The 14,624-nt window shown below is 41.1% G+C and overlaps 1 protein-coding gene across 1 annotated transcript; it reads right to left on the minus strand.

Annotated features, from left to right (window-relative positions):
• Positions 1-10,754: 10,754 nt before the first annotated feature.
• Positions 10,755-14,327, minus strand: LOC141042979 (uncharacterized). The gene is made up of 4 exons (XM_073511894.1): positions 14,262-14,327; positions 14,004-14,105; positions 12,105-13,515; positions 10,755-10,909 (listed from the first exon to the last, which is right to left on the minus strand). The coding sequence occupies exons 1-4, from the start codon at positions 14,325-14,327 to the stop codon at positions 10,755-10,757; spliced, it is 1,734 nt and encodes a 577-aa protein (XP_073367995.1).
• Positions 14,328-14,624: the final 297 nt, after the last annotated feature.

Here is a 14,624-nt window from a genome sequence, read left to right on the forward strand (position 1 = left end):
GTACGACTCCATCAACCCCGTTCATTGGAACGCTTCCGCTCGCGATCTTCAAGGGTATGTAGATGCACTCCTTTCCCTTCGTTGCTAGTAAACTCCATAGATGGATCTTGGTGATGCGTAGGATATTTTTTGAATTATTGCTACGTTCCCCAACAATACTTGCATCGACGTATCCCTTTACGACGAGCCTTTTGTCACCTCCATAATCGAGAAACATATATATCCTTATTCCACTAAGGATAATTTTGACCGCTGTCCAGTGATCTACTCCTAGATCACTATTGTACTCCCTTGCGAAACACAGTGCAGGGTATACAATAGGTCTGGTACACAACATGGCATACTTTTATAGAACCTATGGCTGAGGCATAGGGAATGACTTTCATTCTCTTCCTATCTTATGTCGTGGTCGGGCTTTGAATCTTACTTCAACTTCACACTTTACAACACAGGCAAGAACTCCTTTGACTGTTCCATTTTGAACTACTTCAAAAATTTGTCAAGGTATGTACTCATTGAAAAAACTTATCAAGCGTCTTGATCTATCTCTATAGATCTTGATGCTCAATATGTAAGCAGCTTCATCGAGGTATTTCATTGAAAAACTCCTTTCAAACACTCTTTTATGCTTTTCAAAAAATTCTACATCATTTCCGATCAACAATATGTCATTCACATATACTTATCAGAAAGGCTGTAGTGCTCCCACTCACTTTCTTGTAAATACATGCTTCATCGCAAGTCTGTATAAAACTATATGCTTTGATCAACTCATCAAAGCGTATATTCCAACTCTGAGATGCTTTGCACCAGTCCATGGATGGATCGCTGGAGCTTCCATATTTTGTTAGCACCTTTAGGATCGGCAAAACCTTCTGGTTGCATCATATACAACTCTTCTTTGAGGAATCCATTAAGGAATGTAGTTTTGACATCCATTTGCCAGATTTCATAAAATGTGGCAATTTGCTAACATGATTCGGACAGACTTAAGCATCTCTACGAGTGAGAAAATCTCACCGTAGTCAACACCTTGAACTTTATCAAAAACCTTTTTTCGACAAGTCTAGTTTTGTAGACAGTAACACCACTATCAGCGTCCGTCTTCCTCTTGAAGATCCATTTATTTTCTATTGTTTGTCGATCATCGGGCAAGTCAACCAAAGTCCATACTTTTCTCATACATGGATCCCATCTCAGATCTCATGGCCTCAAGCCATTTCGCGGAATTTGGGGTCATCATCGCTTCCTCATAGTTCGTAGGTTCGTCATGGTCAAGTAACATGACCTCCAGAACAGGATTACCGTACCACTCTGGTGCGGACCGTACTCTGATTGATCTACGAGGTTCAGTAGTAACTTGATCTGAAGTTTCATGATCATCATCATTAATATTCCTCACTAATTGGTGTAGGCATCACTGCAACCGATTTCTGTGATGAACTATTTTCCAATTCGGGAGCAGGTACAGTTACCTCATCAAGTTCTACTTTCCTCCCACTCACTTCTTTCGAGAGAAACTCCTTCTCTAGAAATGATCCATTCTTAGCAACAAAGATCTTGCCTTCGGATCTGTGATAGAAGGTGTACCCAACATTTTCTTTTGGGTATCCTATGAAGACGCACTTCTCCGATTTGGGTTTGAGCTTATCAGGTTGAAACTTTTTCACATAAGCATTGCAACCTCAAACTTTAAGAAACGACAGCTTAGGTTTCTTGCCAAACCACAGTTCGTACGGTGTCGTCTCAACGGATTTAGACGGTGCCCTATTTAACATGAATGTAGTTGTCTCTAATGCATAACCCTAAAATGATAGTGGTAAATCGGTAAGAGACATCATAGATTGCACTATATCCAGTAAAGTACGGTTATGATGTTCGGACACACCATTATGTTGTGGTGTTCCAGGTGGCATGAGTTTGTGAAAGTATTCCACATTATTTTAATTGAAGGCCAAACTCGTAACTCAAATATTTGCCTCTACGATCAGATCGTAGAAACTTTATTTTCTTGTTACGATGATTCTCTACTTCACTCTGAAAATCTTTAAACTTTTCAAGTGTTTCAGACTTATGTTTCATCAAGTAGATATACCCATATCTGCTCAAATCATCTGTGAAGGTCAGAAAATAATGATACCCGTCGCGAGCCTCTACACTCATCGGATCGCATACATCGGTATGTATTATTTCCAATAAGTCAGTGGCTCGTTCCATTGTTCCGGAGAACGGAGACTTAGTCATCTTGCCCATGAGGCATGGTTCGCAAGCATCAAGTGATTCCAAAAGCCCATCAGCATGGAGTTTCTTCATGCGCTTTACACCAATATGACCTAAATGGCAGTGCCACAAATATGGTGCACTATCATTATCAACTTTGCATCTTTTGGCATCAATATTATGAATATGGGTATCAACACGATCGATATTCAATAAACCATTTATTTTGAGTGTATGAACATCGAAGGTTTTATTCATGTAAACAGAACAACAATTATTCTTTTACTTAAATGAATAACCGTATTGCAATAAACATGATCTAATCATATTCATGCTCAACTCAAACACCAAATAACATTTATTTTAGGTTCAACACTAATCTTGAAGGTAAAGGGAGTGTGCGATGGTGATCTTATCATCCTTGGAATCATTTCCAACACAGATCGTCACCTCGCCCTTAACTAGTGATAACCCACAAGTATAGGGGATCGCAACAGTTTTCGAGGGTAGAGTATTCAACCCAAATTTATTGATTCGACACAAGGGGAGCCGAAGAATATTCTCAAGTATTAGCAGTTGAGTTGTCAATTCAACCACACCTGGATAACTTAGTATCTGCAGCAAAGTGTTTAGTAGCAAAGTAATATGGAAGTAACGGCAATGGTAGCAAAAGTAATATTTTTGGGTTTTGTAGTGATTGTAACAGTACCAACGAGAAAGTAAATAAGCGGAGAACAATATGTGAAAAGCTCGTAGGCATTGGATCGGTGATGGAGAATTATGCCGGATGCGGTTCATCATGTAACAGTCATAACATAGGGTGACACAGAACTAGCTCCAATTCATCAATGTAATGTAGGCATGTATTCCGAATATAGTCATAAGTGCTTATGGAAAAGAACTTGCATGGCATCTTTTGTCCTACCCTCCCGTGGCAGCGGGGTCCTAGCGGAAACTAAGGGATATTAAGGCCTCCTTTTAATAGAGTACCGGACCAAAGCATTAACACATAGTGAATACATGAACTCCTCAAACTATGGTCATCACCGGGAGTGGTCCCGATTATTGTCACTTCGGGGTTGCCGGATCATAACACATAGTAGGTGACTATAGACTTGCAAGATAGGATCAAGAACTCACATATATTCATGAAAACATAATAGGTTCAGATCTGAAATCATGACACACGGGCCCTAGTGACAAGCATTAAGCATAGCAAAGTCATAGCAACATCAATCTCAGAACATAGTGGATACTAGGGATAAAACCCTAACAAAACTAACTCGATTACATGATAAATCTCATCCAACCCATCACCGTCCAGCAAGCCTACGATGGAATTACTCACGCACGGCGGTGAGCATTATTAAATTGGTGATGGAGGATGGTTGATGATGATGATGGCGACGGCTTCCCCTCTCCGGAGCCCCGAACGGACTCCAGATAAGCCCTCTCGACAGAGTTTAGGGCTTGGCGGCGGCTCCGTATCGTAAAACGCGATGAATCTTTCTCTCTGATTTTTTTCTCCCCGAACACGAATATATGGAGTTGGAGTTGAGGTCGGTGGAGCTCCAGGGGGCCCACGAGGCAGGAGGGCGCGCCCCCCACCCTCGTGGAAAGTGTGTGGGCCCCCTAGCCTTGATTCTTTCGCTAGTATTTTTATTATTTCCAAAAATAATCTCCGTGAAGTTTCAGGTCATTCCGAGAACTTTTGTTTCTGCACAAAGATAACACCATGGCATTTCTGCTGAAAACGGCGTCAGTCCGGGTTAGTTCCATTCAAATCATGCAAGTTAGAGTTCAAAACAAGGGCAAAAGTGTTTGGAAAAGTAGATACGACGGAGACGTATCAACTCCCCCAAGCTTAAACCTTTGCTTGTCCTCAAGCAATTCAGTTGACAAACTGAAAGTGATTAAGAAAAACTTTTACAAACTCTGTTTGCTCTTGTTGTTGTAAATATGTAAAGCCAGTATTCAAGTTTTCAGCAAAGATTATGAACTAACCATATTCACAATAACTCTTAGGTCTCCTGTTTACTCATATCAATGGCATAATCAAATAGCGAGCAATAATAATAAATCTCGGATGACAATACTTTCTCAAAACAATAATGATATGATATAACAAGATGGTATCTCGCTAGCCCTTTCTGAGACCGCAAAACATAAATGCAGAGCACCTTTAAAGATCAAGGACTGATTAAACATTGTAATTCATGGTAAAAGAGATCCAGTCATAGTCATACCCAATATAAATTAATAGTAATGGATGCAAATGACAACGGTGCTCTCCAGCTGGTACCTTTTAATAAGAGGGTGATGAATCAACATAAAAGTAAATGGATAGGCCCTTCGCAGAGGGAAGCAGGGATTTGTAGAGGTGCCAGAGCTCGATTTTGAAATAGAGATAAATAATATTTTGAGCGGCATACTTTCATTGTCAACATAACAACCGAGAGATGGCGATATCTTCCATGCTACACACATTATAGGCGGTTCCCAAACAGAATGGTAAAGTTTATACTCCCCCTCCACCAACAAGCATCAATCCATGGCTTGCTCGAAACAACGAGTGCCTCCAACTAACAACAGTCCCGGGGGAGTTTTGTTTGCAATTATTTTGATTTGATTTGCATAAAGCATGGGACTGGGCATCCCGGTGACCAACCATTTTCTCGTGAGTGAGGAGTGGAGTCCACTCCTCTTGAGAATAACCCGCCTAACATGGAAGATACAGACAACCCTAGTTGATACATGAGCTATCCGAGTATACAAAACAGAATTTCATTTGAAGGTTTAGAGTTTGGCACATACAAATTTACTTGGAACGGCATGTAGATACCGCATATAGGAAGGTATAGTGGACTCATATGGGGTTTAAGGGATTGGATGCACAAGCACTATTCCCGCTTAGTACAAGTGAAGGCTAGCAAAAGACTGGGAAGCGACCAACTAGAGAGCAACAACAGTCATGAACATGCATTAAAATTAACGAACATTGAGTGCAAGCATGAGTAGGATATAATCCACCATGAACATAAATATCGTGAAGGCTATGTTGATTTGTTTCAACTACATGTGTGAACATGTGCCAAGTCAAGTCACTTGAATCATTCAAAGGAGGATACCATCCCATCATACCACATCACAACCATTTTAATAGCATGTTGGCACGCAAGGTAAACCATTATAAACTCCTAGCTAATTAAGCATGGCATAAGCAACTATAATCTCCAATTGTCATTGCAAAACATGTTTATTCATAATAGGCTGAATCAGGAACGACGAACTAATCATATTTACAAAAACAAGTGAGGTCGAGTTCATACCAGCTTCTCTCATCTCAATCAGTCCATCATATATCGTCATAATTGCCTTTCACTTGCACGACTGATCGATGTGAATAATAATAATAGTGCACGTGCATTGGACTAAGCTGGAATCTGCGAGCATTCAATAAACAAGAGAAGACAAGGCAATATGGACTCTTGGTTAAATCAACAATAATGCATAAGAGCCACTTCAACAATTTAATTATGGTCTTCTCCTATCGACCTCCAAAGAAAAGAAGAGAAATAAAACTATTTACACGGGAAAGCTCTCAACAAGCAAAAGAAGATCAGGAAATATTTTTGGGTTTTCTTTTAATTATTACTACTACAAGCAAGAAAGTAAACTAGCTAAATGCTACAACTAATTTTTTTTGTTTTTCATAAGGTTTTTTAAACACACAAGAAGAAAGCATAAAAAGAAAATAAACTAGCATGGATATTACAGTGAAAGAGTATGAGCACCGACATCTAGCAATGAGTGTGTAAACATAAATGTAATGTCGGTGAGAAATACGTACTCCCCCAAGCTTAGGCTTTTGGCCTAAGCTGGTCTATTGCCACGGCTGGCCTGGCGGATATACAAAGCTGTAGCTGGGGTCGTACTGAGAAGAAGCCTCGGATTGCCACTGGTTGGCAATCACCTCTGGATCCCACTGGTAATCAGACTATCGTGGAGGATCAAATTGTGGTTTCGGCTCCGGCTCTGTAGCTGATGTAGGGTTCCGATAGGCGTGGATGGCCGCCAGCGGAACGAGATACTTGCTTGCAGATAAGTCAAACAGGGAAGGAGCAGGCAAGGTAATAGTCTCAGGGTGATTTTTATCAAATAGCAGTTTGTACTTAAGCGCCTTTTCCCTATTCTTAACAATAAAATCATGCGCTACCATACTCTTATAATCTAGATAAACAGGAGGCAGCAACTTTTCTTCTTTTTCTCATAATGCCTAATAGGTATGTTATAGTATGCAGCGAGGCGCGAGGCGAAGATGCCTCCTAAGATGGGGCCCTTAGTACGGTTAAGATTTAACCGCTTTGCAACAATAGCGCCCATACTAAATGTGTCATCACAAAACAAGGCATGAAACAAAATAATAATATCAGGGACACTCAGGTTTTCACAGTTTCCGTGACCAATTAAGCACCTACTAGCAAATAATGCAAAGTAACGTAAAACAGGAAAATGTATGCTAGTGATTCTTGCATCGGAAACTTTCCTAGTTTCCCCTACAGCAATTGTATCAATAAACCCCTCCACATCGTCCAGATGTGGTTCCTCTATGATGCCCGAAAAGGGTAACTTGCAAACCTCACAAAATTCACGAAGGGTCATCTCCTTATACTCATCATATAAATAAAAATCCACCGTAGGTGGTGACCTCCTAGAATGGAAATGAAAATTTTGCACAAAGGTATTAGTGAGTAAGAGATACTGTTCGCGTTGGTTGCAGAGGAAGTCGGTGAGGCCTGCATTCTCAGTCAACTCATAAAAATCATCATAAATCCTGGCTGCTCTCAAGAAATCATCACAAGGCCATTCGCACGGCCGAACCTCCGCGGTGCGAGGCAGATTATATTTGGGCCTCTCTTCTTCTTCACATTGCTTATCCTTCGAGCTTCGGCTCGAAGAGCCCCTCAAAAATCTCTTCATCATTTTCTGAAAATTTCTGAAATTTTTACTAACTTCAAGTAAAAGTGAACCAAACTCAACAAAATTGATAGCAACTACTCCACAAGTGCCTAGAGACTATATCATGCATTAGAACTACTTGGAACCATATAAATTTGACATGCAAGCTCAAGAACATGGTCACCTAGGCAGCACAAATTTGCAATGAATAAAGCACTAGAACAAAAACTAATTGGGCCATTGGAGGAGTCACATACCAAGGAACAATCCCCCAAAGCAGTTTTGTGAGAGGTGCCTTGACCAAGGAGATCGAAAATCGCAGCAAAATGAGCTAGAACTCGTGCTTGAGCTGGTTGGTGATTTTTTTGGGAGGAAGAAGGAGTGTGCGGTGGCTGGAATAAGTGGAGGGGAGCCACCATGGGCTCACGAGGCAAGGGGGCGCGCCCTGGACCCTCGTGGCCAGGTGCTTGCTCCCCCCGCTGTGTTCTCAGTGCCAGATATTCTCAAATATTCCAGAAAAATCATATTTCAATTTCGGGGCATTTGGAGAACTTTTATTTTCGGGGTATTTTTTATTGCATGAATAATTCAGAAAACTGACAGGAAATACTATTTTTGCTTTATTTCAACTAAATAACAGAAAGTAAAAGGAGGGTACAGAAGGTTGTGCTCTCTAACTTCATCCATCTCATGCTCATCAAAAGGAATCCACTAACAAGGTTGATCAGGTCTTGTTAACAAACTCATTCTAAATCGCATGAAACCGGAGAAATTTCGAATAACACTATGTTACCTCAACTGCGATATGCACATCCCCAATAATAAGAATATCATATCTCTTTTTGACAGTAGGTAGACGAAATTCAAAACCTCCAAAAATAATCGATGGAGTTTTTCCAATAGAGTTTATACTATGAACTTGAGGTTGTTTCCTCGGAAAGTGTACCGTATGATCATTACCATTGACATGAAAAGTGACATTGCCTTTGTTGCAATCAATAACAGCCCCTGCAGTATTCAAAAAGGGTCTTCCAAGAATAATAGACATACTATCGTCCTCGGGAATATCAAGAATAATAAAGTCCGTTAAAATAGTAACATTTGCAACCACAACAGGCACATCCTCACAAATACCGACAGGTATAGCAGTTGATTTATTGGCCATTTGCAAAGATATTTCAGTAGGTGTCAACTTATTTAAATCAAGTCTACGATATAAAGAGAGAGGCATAACACTAACACCGGCTCCAAGACCACATAAAGCAGTTCTAACATAATTTCTTTTAATGGAACATGGTATAGTGGGTACTCCTGGTTCTCCTAACTTTTTAGGTATTCCATCCTTAAAAGTATAATTAGCAAGCATGGTGGAAATTTCAGCTTCCGGTATCTTTCTTTTATTAGTAACAATTTCTTTCATATACTTAGCATAAGGATTCATTTTGAGCATATCGGTTAAACGCATACGCAAGAAGATAGGTCTAATCATTTCAGCAAAGCGCTCAAAATACTCATCATCCTTTTTCTTTGATGGTTTAGGAGGAAAGGGCATGGGTTTCTGAACCCAAGGATCTCTTTCCTTACCGTGTTTCCTAGCAACAATGTCTCTCTTATCATAACGTTGATTCTTTGATTGTGGGTTATCAAGATCAACATCAGGTTCAATTTCTACATCATTATCATTGCTAGGTTGAGCATCAACATGAACATTATCATTAACATTATCACTAGGTTCATGTTCATCACCAGATTGTGTTTCAGCATCAAAGATAGAAATATCATTGAGATTCTCAGGTGTGTCTACAACAGGTTCACTAGAAGCATGCAAAGTCATATCATTTTTCTTTTTCTTCTTTTTAGAAGGACTAAGTGCATCAATATTATATCTCTGAGAGTCCTGCTCAATTCTCTTAGGATGGCCTTCAGGATACTGATGTGACGGTGGCCCGATCTTTCGATGAGAGTGGGGATAATTATCGATTCAGTGGATTTTGACCTTGACGATCCGGCTATACCGTACCCGACGATACGCCTCGACAATCGCTAAACCAATCTCCGATGGTTATTGACCTTGCCGTAGGCACGATCAACCTGAACAACGAGGTTCGAGTTCCTGCAAGCAATCGAAGAACCGGCAAGAACAAAGGTGAATTGCAATCTGAAATTGCGGATGAAAAATTAAGCACACGAACTAGATCAAAAGTTGGGGTTCCACTGTGGATCTGATAAGACGGTAGTCCTACACGTCTCGTAGATGTGAAATTGTAGCGATGGCTAGACAATACAATAAAACCCGAGTCTAAACCCTAACCTAGACTAGCTATTTATTAAAAGGCAATGATGCGGTCGAAACGTTTCGCTACTGCTTCCGGTCGAAGGCGGTATGTGTTGTCCACGAATGGGACTGCGCGTCGTACGTAGCTGGCCTTCTTGGAAGTTGCGCCAAGCACCTGGTGGCGTGGCCGAAAGCCAGAGGCCCACCCACGTGGTGATGTTGGCCCGTTAATCCAAGTCCCTTGGTGCACTTCATGCATGTACATGGATGGGACGTGACATGCATGCAAGAATGTTGCTCCATTTGATCTGAATGCACACTGTCTTCATCTTTTATCTCTCCTTTATTCCTAAGTACAAGTAAATCCGAATATGAGCGTAATATTATATCCTCATTAGCCGGATCATATTTATAAAGGAACGATAGTACCTGGCCATTTATTTGTCTCGCGTGCGCTCTAGTTACAGGTCCGGATGGCATAACTGATGTAGGAGTGGCGACAGGAGTAACTGCGGCAGAGATGTCCTCATCATCCCCCCCTTCTTGAATCGAAGTCGTCCTCGACGGTATTTCTTCGTCCTCACCCAAATAAGGCTTTAAATCTGCAACATTAAATGTGGGACTAACCCGAAATTCTGCAGGCAAATCAAGCTTATACGCATTCTCATTAATTTTTTCTATCACCTTAAAAGGTCCATCCGCACGAGGCATTAACTTTGACTTTCGTAAATCAGGGAAGCGGTCTTTTCGAAAATGTAACCATACTAAATCACCTGGTTCTTCCCACATTTTTGAGTTCTTTTGCAAAATAGCCCTAAGCATAGTAGACAATGTTCGATTAACCACTTCAGTTTGACCATCTGTTTGAGGATGACATGTAGTACTAAATAAAAGCTTAGTCCCCAATTTTGTCCACAACACCCTTCAAAAGTGGCTAAGAAATTTTGTGTCACGATCAGAAACAATTGTATTTGGCACACCATGCAAACGAACTACTTCGTGAAAGAACAAATCAGCAATGTGAGTAGCATCGTCACTTTTATGACAAGGTATAAAATGTGCCATCTTAGAGAATCTATCAACAACAACAAATATACTATCCCTTCCCCGTCGTGTTCTAGGCAGTCCTAATACAAAGTCCATAGATATATCTTCCCAAGGAGTGCTAGGAACAGGAAGAGGCATATATAAACCATGTGGGTTTAGTCGTGACTTAGCTTTTTGGCATGTCGTGCAGCGTGCAACATATCTCTCCAATCCCGTCTCATTTTTGGCCAGAAGAAATGACCAGCAAGGATGTCTACTGTCTTTTTAAGACCGAAATGTCCCATAAGTCCTCCGCCATGTGCCTCCTGTAACAACAAAAGACGAACAGAGCTATCTGGGATGCATAGCTTATTAGCACGAAAAACAAATCCTTCATTAACGACGAACTTGTTCCAAGTTCTACCCTCTCTGCAATTGAGCAAAATATCTTTAAAATCGACATCATTAGCATATTGCTCTTTTATAGTTTCAAGTCCAAAAATTTTGAAGTCAAGTTGTGATAACATGGTATAGCGCCTAGACAATGCATCAGCAATAACATTCTCCTTCCCTTTCTTGTGCTTAATAACATAAGGAAAAGACTCAATAAATTCAACCCATTTTGCATGTCTACGGTTCAGTTTGCTTTGACTTCTAATATGCTTGAGTGATTCATGATCAGAATGTATGACAAACTCCTTAGGCCATAAATAATGTTGCCATGTCTCCAAAGTCCGAACTAGTGCATAAAGTTCTTTATCATATGTTGAATAATTAAAACTAGGCCCACTGAGTTTTTCACTAAAATATGCTACCGGTTTGCCTTCTTGCAATAAAACACCGCCTAAACCAATGCCGCTAGCATCACATTCTAATTCAAACATCTTATTAAAATCGGGTAATTGCAGCAAAGGGGCGTGTGTAAGCTTATCTTTAAGAGTAGTGAAGGCTTCCTCTTGTGCGTCGCTCCAAACAAATGGCACATTTTTCTTTGTGAGCTCGTTGAGCGGCACTGCGATGGTACTAAAATCCTTCACGAACTGGCGGTAGAACCCAGCAAGTCCGAGAAAACTTCGTACTTGTGTGACCGAGTTAGGGGTCGGCCAACTCTGGATCGCTTCAACCTTGGCTTTATCAACTTCAATTCCTTGTGCTGTCACAACATAGCCAAGAAAAGCGACTCGATCCATGCAAAAAGTGCACTTCTCGATGTTACCAAATAAACGTGCATCACGTAGAGCAGAAAAAACAGCACGCAAATGGTCCAAGTGTTCCTCTAGTGACTTACTTTAAATCAGAATATCATCGAAGTATACTACCACAAATCGTCCAATGAAAGCTCGCAAGACTTCATTCATTAGTCTCATGAAAGTACTAGGTGCATTAGTCAATCCAAAAGGCATAACTAACCACTCATATAAACCAAATTTAGTTTTGAAAGCAGTTTTCCATTCATCACCTAGTTTCATACGAATTTGATGGTAGCCACTACGCAAGTCCACTTTAGAAAACACAACTGAGCCACTGAGTTCATCAAGCATGTCATCTAATCTAGGAATAGGATGACGATATCGAATTGTTATATTATTGATGGCTCTACAATCAACACACATACGTGAAGTACCGTCTTTTTTAGGAACAAGTAAAATTGGTACAGCACATGGACTAAGGGATTCCCAAATGTAACCTTTTTCGAGTAGTTCTTGAACTTGTCGCTGAATCTCCTTAGTCTCCTCAGGATTAGTCCGGTACGGCGCACGGTTGGGTAATGAGGCGCCAGGTATCAAGTCAATTTGATGTTCAATTCCTCTCATAGGTGGCAGCCCCGATGGTACTTCCTTTGGGAAAACATCATGATACTCATGCAAAAGGTTAGCGACAACAGGAGGCAAAGAAGAAGGCATATCCTCAAATGAAAACAAAACTTCTTTGCAAATAAGAGCATAACATTCATCAGTATGAGCATCTAACTCAAAAATTTCAGCACGTGTAGCTAAGAAAGAAGCACCTTTCAATTTAATTTCTTTAGATGTGCTAGGATCAGATTTGTGCATCTTATTAAATTGTTCTAACTCATCAACAACTTTCTGATTTTCAGATTTAGTACGCTCAGTATTTGTGTTTCTACTAGCCCTAGCAAGATCATCTTTTAAAATTTGCTCAGGAGACATAGGGTGTAGAATGATTTTCTTTCCTTTATGTGTGAGAGTGTACTGATTAGTTCTACCATCATGTAAACATTGTTTATCATACTGCCATGGCCTTCCTAGTAACATAGAACAAGCTTGCATAGGCACAATATCGCAATCAATAGTATCATGGTATGAACCTAAAGAAAAAGGAACTCTCACCATGCGTGTTACCTTTACCTTTCCATCATCATTAAACCATTGAATGTAGTAAGGTTGTGGATGTTGTCGCGAAGGTAGGGATAGCTTCTCCACCATGTCAATGCTTGCTAAATTGTTACAACTCCCTCCATCAATGATTATGCGAACGGAACGCTCCTTGACGACTCCTTTGATGTGGAAGAGGTTGTGACGTTGATCCTTCTTTGCTTTGACAATCTGAGCACTAAGTACACGATGTGATATAAGACTCATGTACTTATCGGCGTCGTCAGCGGTCACATGTTCTTCCTCTTGCTCCGGTCTTGTGTCTTCATGTGCAGCAAGCAAGGCATATGTGTCTTCATCAAAATCACTAGCGGAGTCGTACTCACCGTCTTCACGAATGATCAATACACGCTTATTAGGACACTCCTTCATGACATGGCCAAATCCCTTGCAAGTGTGGCACTGGATATCCTTTGTTCTTTTGGAGGAAGCGGACGATGACGACGAACTTTTTGTTGGAATTTGTGTAGTACTTTTCAGTGGTGCCGAAGAGTGTGATGCTGAAGTTGATGAAGAAGACCCCGGTCGAGAGGTTGCAGGTGCTGTTGTAGAGGGGCGAGTAGACGGGGCAGCAGGGGTGCGCGGCGCCCATGTGGAAGTACGACCTGTAGAAAAATGAGAACGTATTCTCGAGCGACCCTGCACTTCATGTTCAGCATGTATAGCAAGATGGAATAAACGGGTCATTGAATGATAATCCTTATAAGCAAGTATGTCATAAATTTCTCTATTCAATCCACCCAAGAACCTAGCCATAGCGGCTTCCTCGGTCTCAACTAAACCACAACGTAACATGCCCATTTGCAATTCTTGATAATAGTCTTCCACAGATTTAGATCCTTGGTTCAACCGTTGTAGTTTATTTAGCAAGTCACGTTCATAATATCCAGGAACAAAACGGTGACGCATTACTAATTTCAAAGCTTCCCAAGTGGTAGGAATATTACGACAATGTTGTCTCCACCAAACAGAAGCAAAATCACTAAACTCACTAGTTGCAGCCCTAACTCTTTTATCATCGGGAAAATCATGGCAAGCAAATTTTTGATCAACTAGTAATTCCTAGTCAAGATAAACATCTGGATCATATTTCCCATCAAAAGGAGGCATGAAAAATTTAATTCTACCCAAAGAATCATCATGGCCACGTACCTGAGGACGCTGGTGTCGTCCCATACCTTGTTGATTATTGCGTAGTCGACGATGATCACGATCATTGTTATCAATAACTGCATCAGGATCCTCAGAATCACCATCATAGTTGTCATCTTGGATGTCGTCGGCTATCGAGTTGGCGTTGCGAGGACGGGGCTGGTCGACGGCATCGGTGTATGAAAGAGGGTGCCTCGGGTCTCCTGGGGGCACCCGACAAGCTCATTGTAGACCTGTGTTGGTGGCTGGAAGACGCAGAGCGGCAGTGGAGGTGCCACCCAGACGGGCATCCTCGGCATCGAGACGTTTCATAATAGATGCAAGTGTTTGATTGAACGTCTCGTTGCTATCCTCGATCGACTTGAGACGCTTATCAAGTGCGCCCTCGAACGATGTGAACCGCTCGGTGTATGCATGCACATCCTCCTCAAGGCGTGCGACCGTGGCTTTCATGTTGTCTTCGTCACCTGCCATGGTTAGGATGAAACAAGAACAAAATCACAAGTATATTCCTCCTACAATAACTACGGTAAGGCGGTGGAAAATGTCTCTCAACTGTCGAGCAATTACCAAGCTCTTACCAATTCTTACCGTGC

Source organism: Aegilops tauschii, chromosome 3 (genome assembly GCF_002575655.3).
Source record: "Aegilops tauschii subsp. strangulata cultivar AL8/78 chromosome 3, Aet v6.0, whole genome shotgun sequence".
Classification (NCBI taxonomy): Eukaryota; Viridiplantae; Streptophyta; class Magnoliopsida; order Poales; family Poaceae; genus Aegilops; species Aegilops tauschii.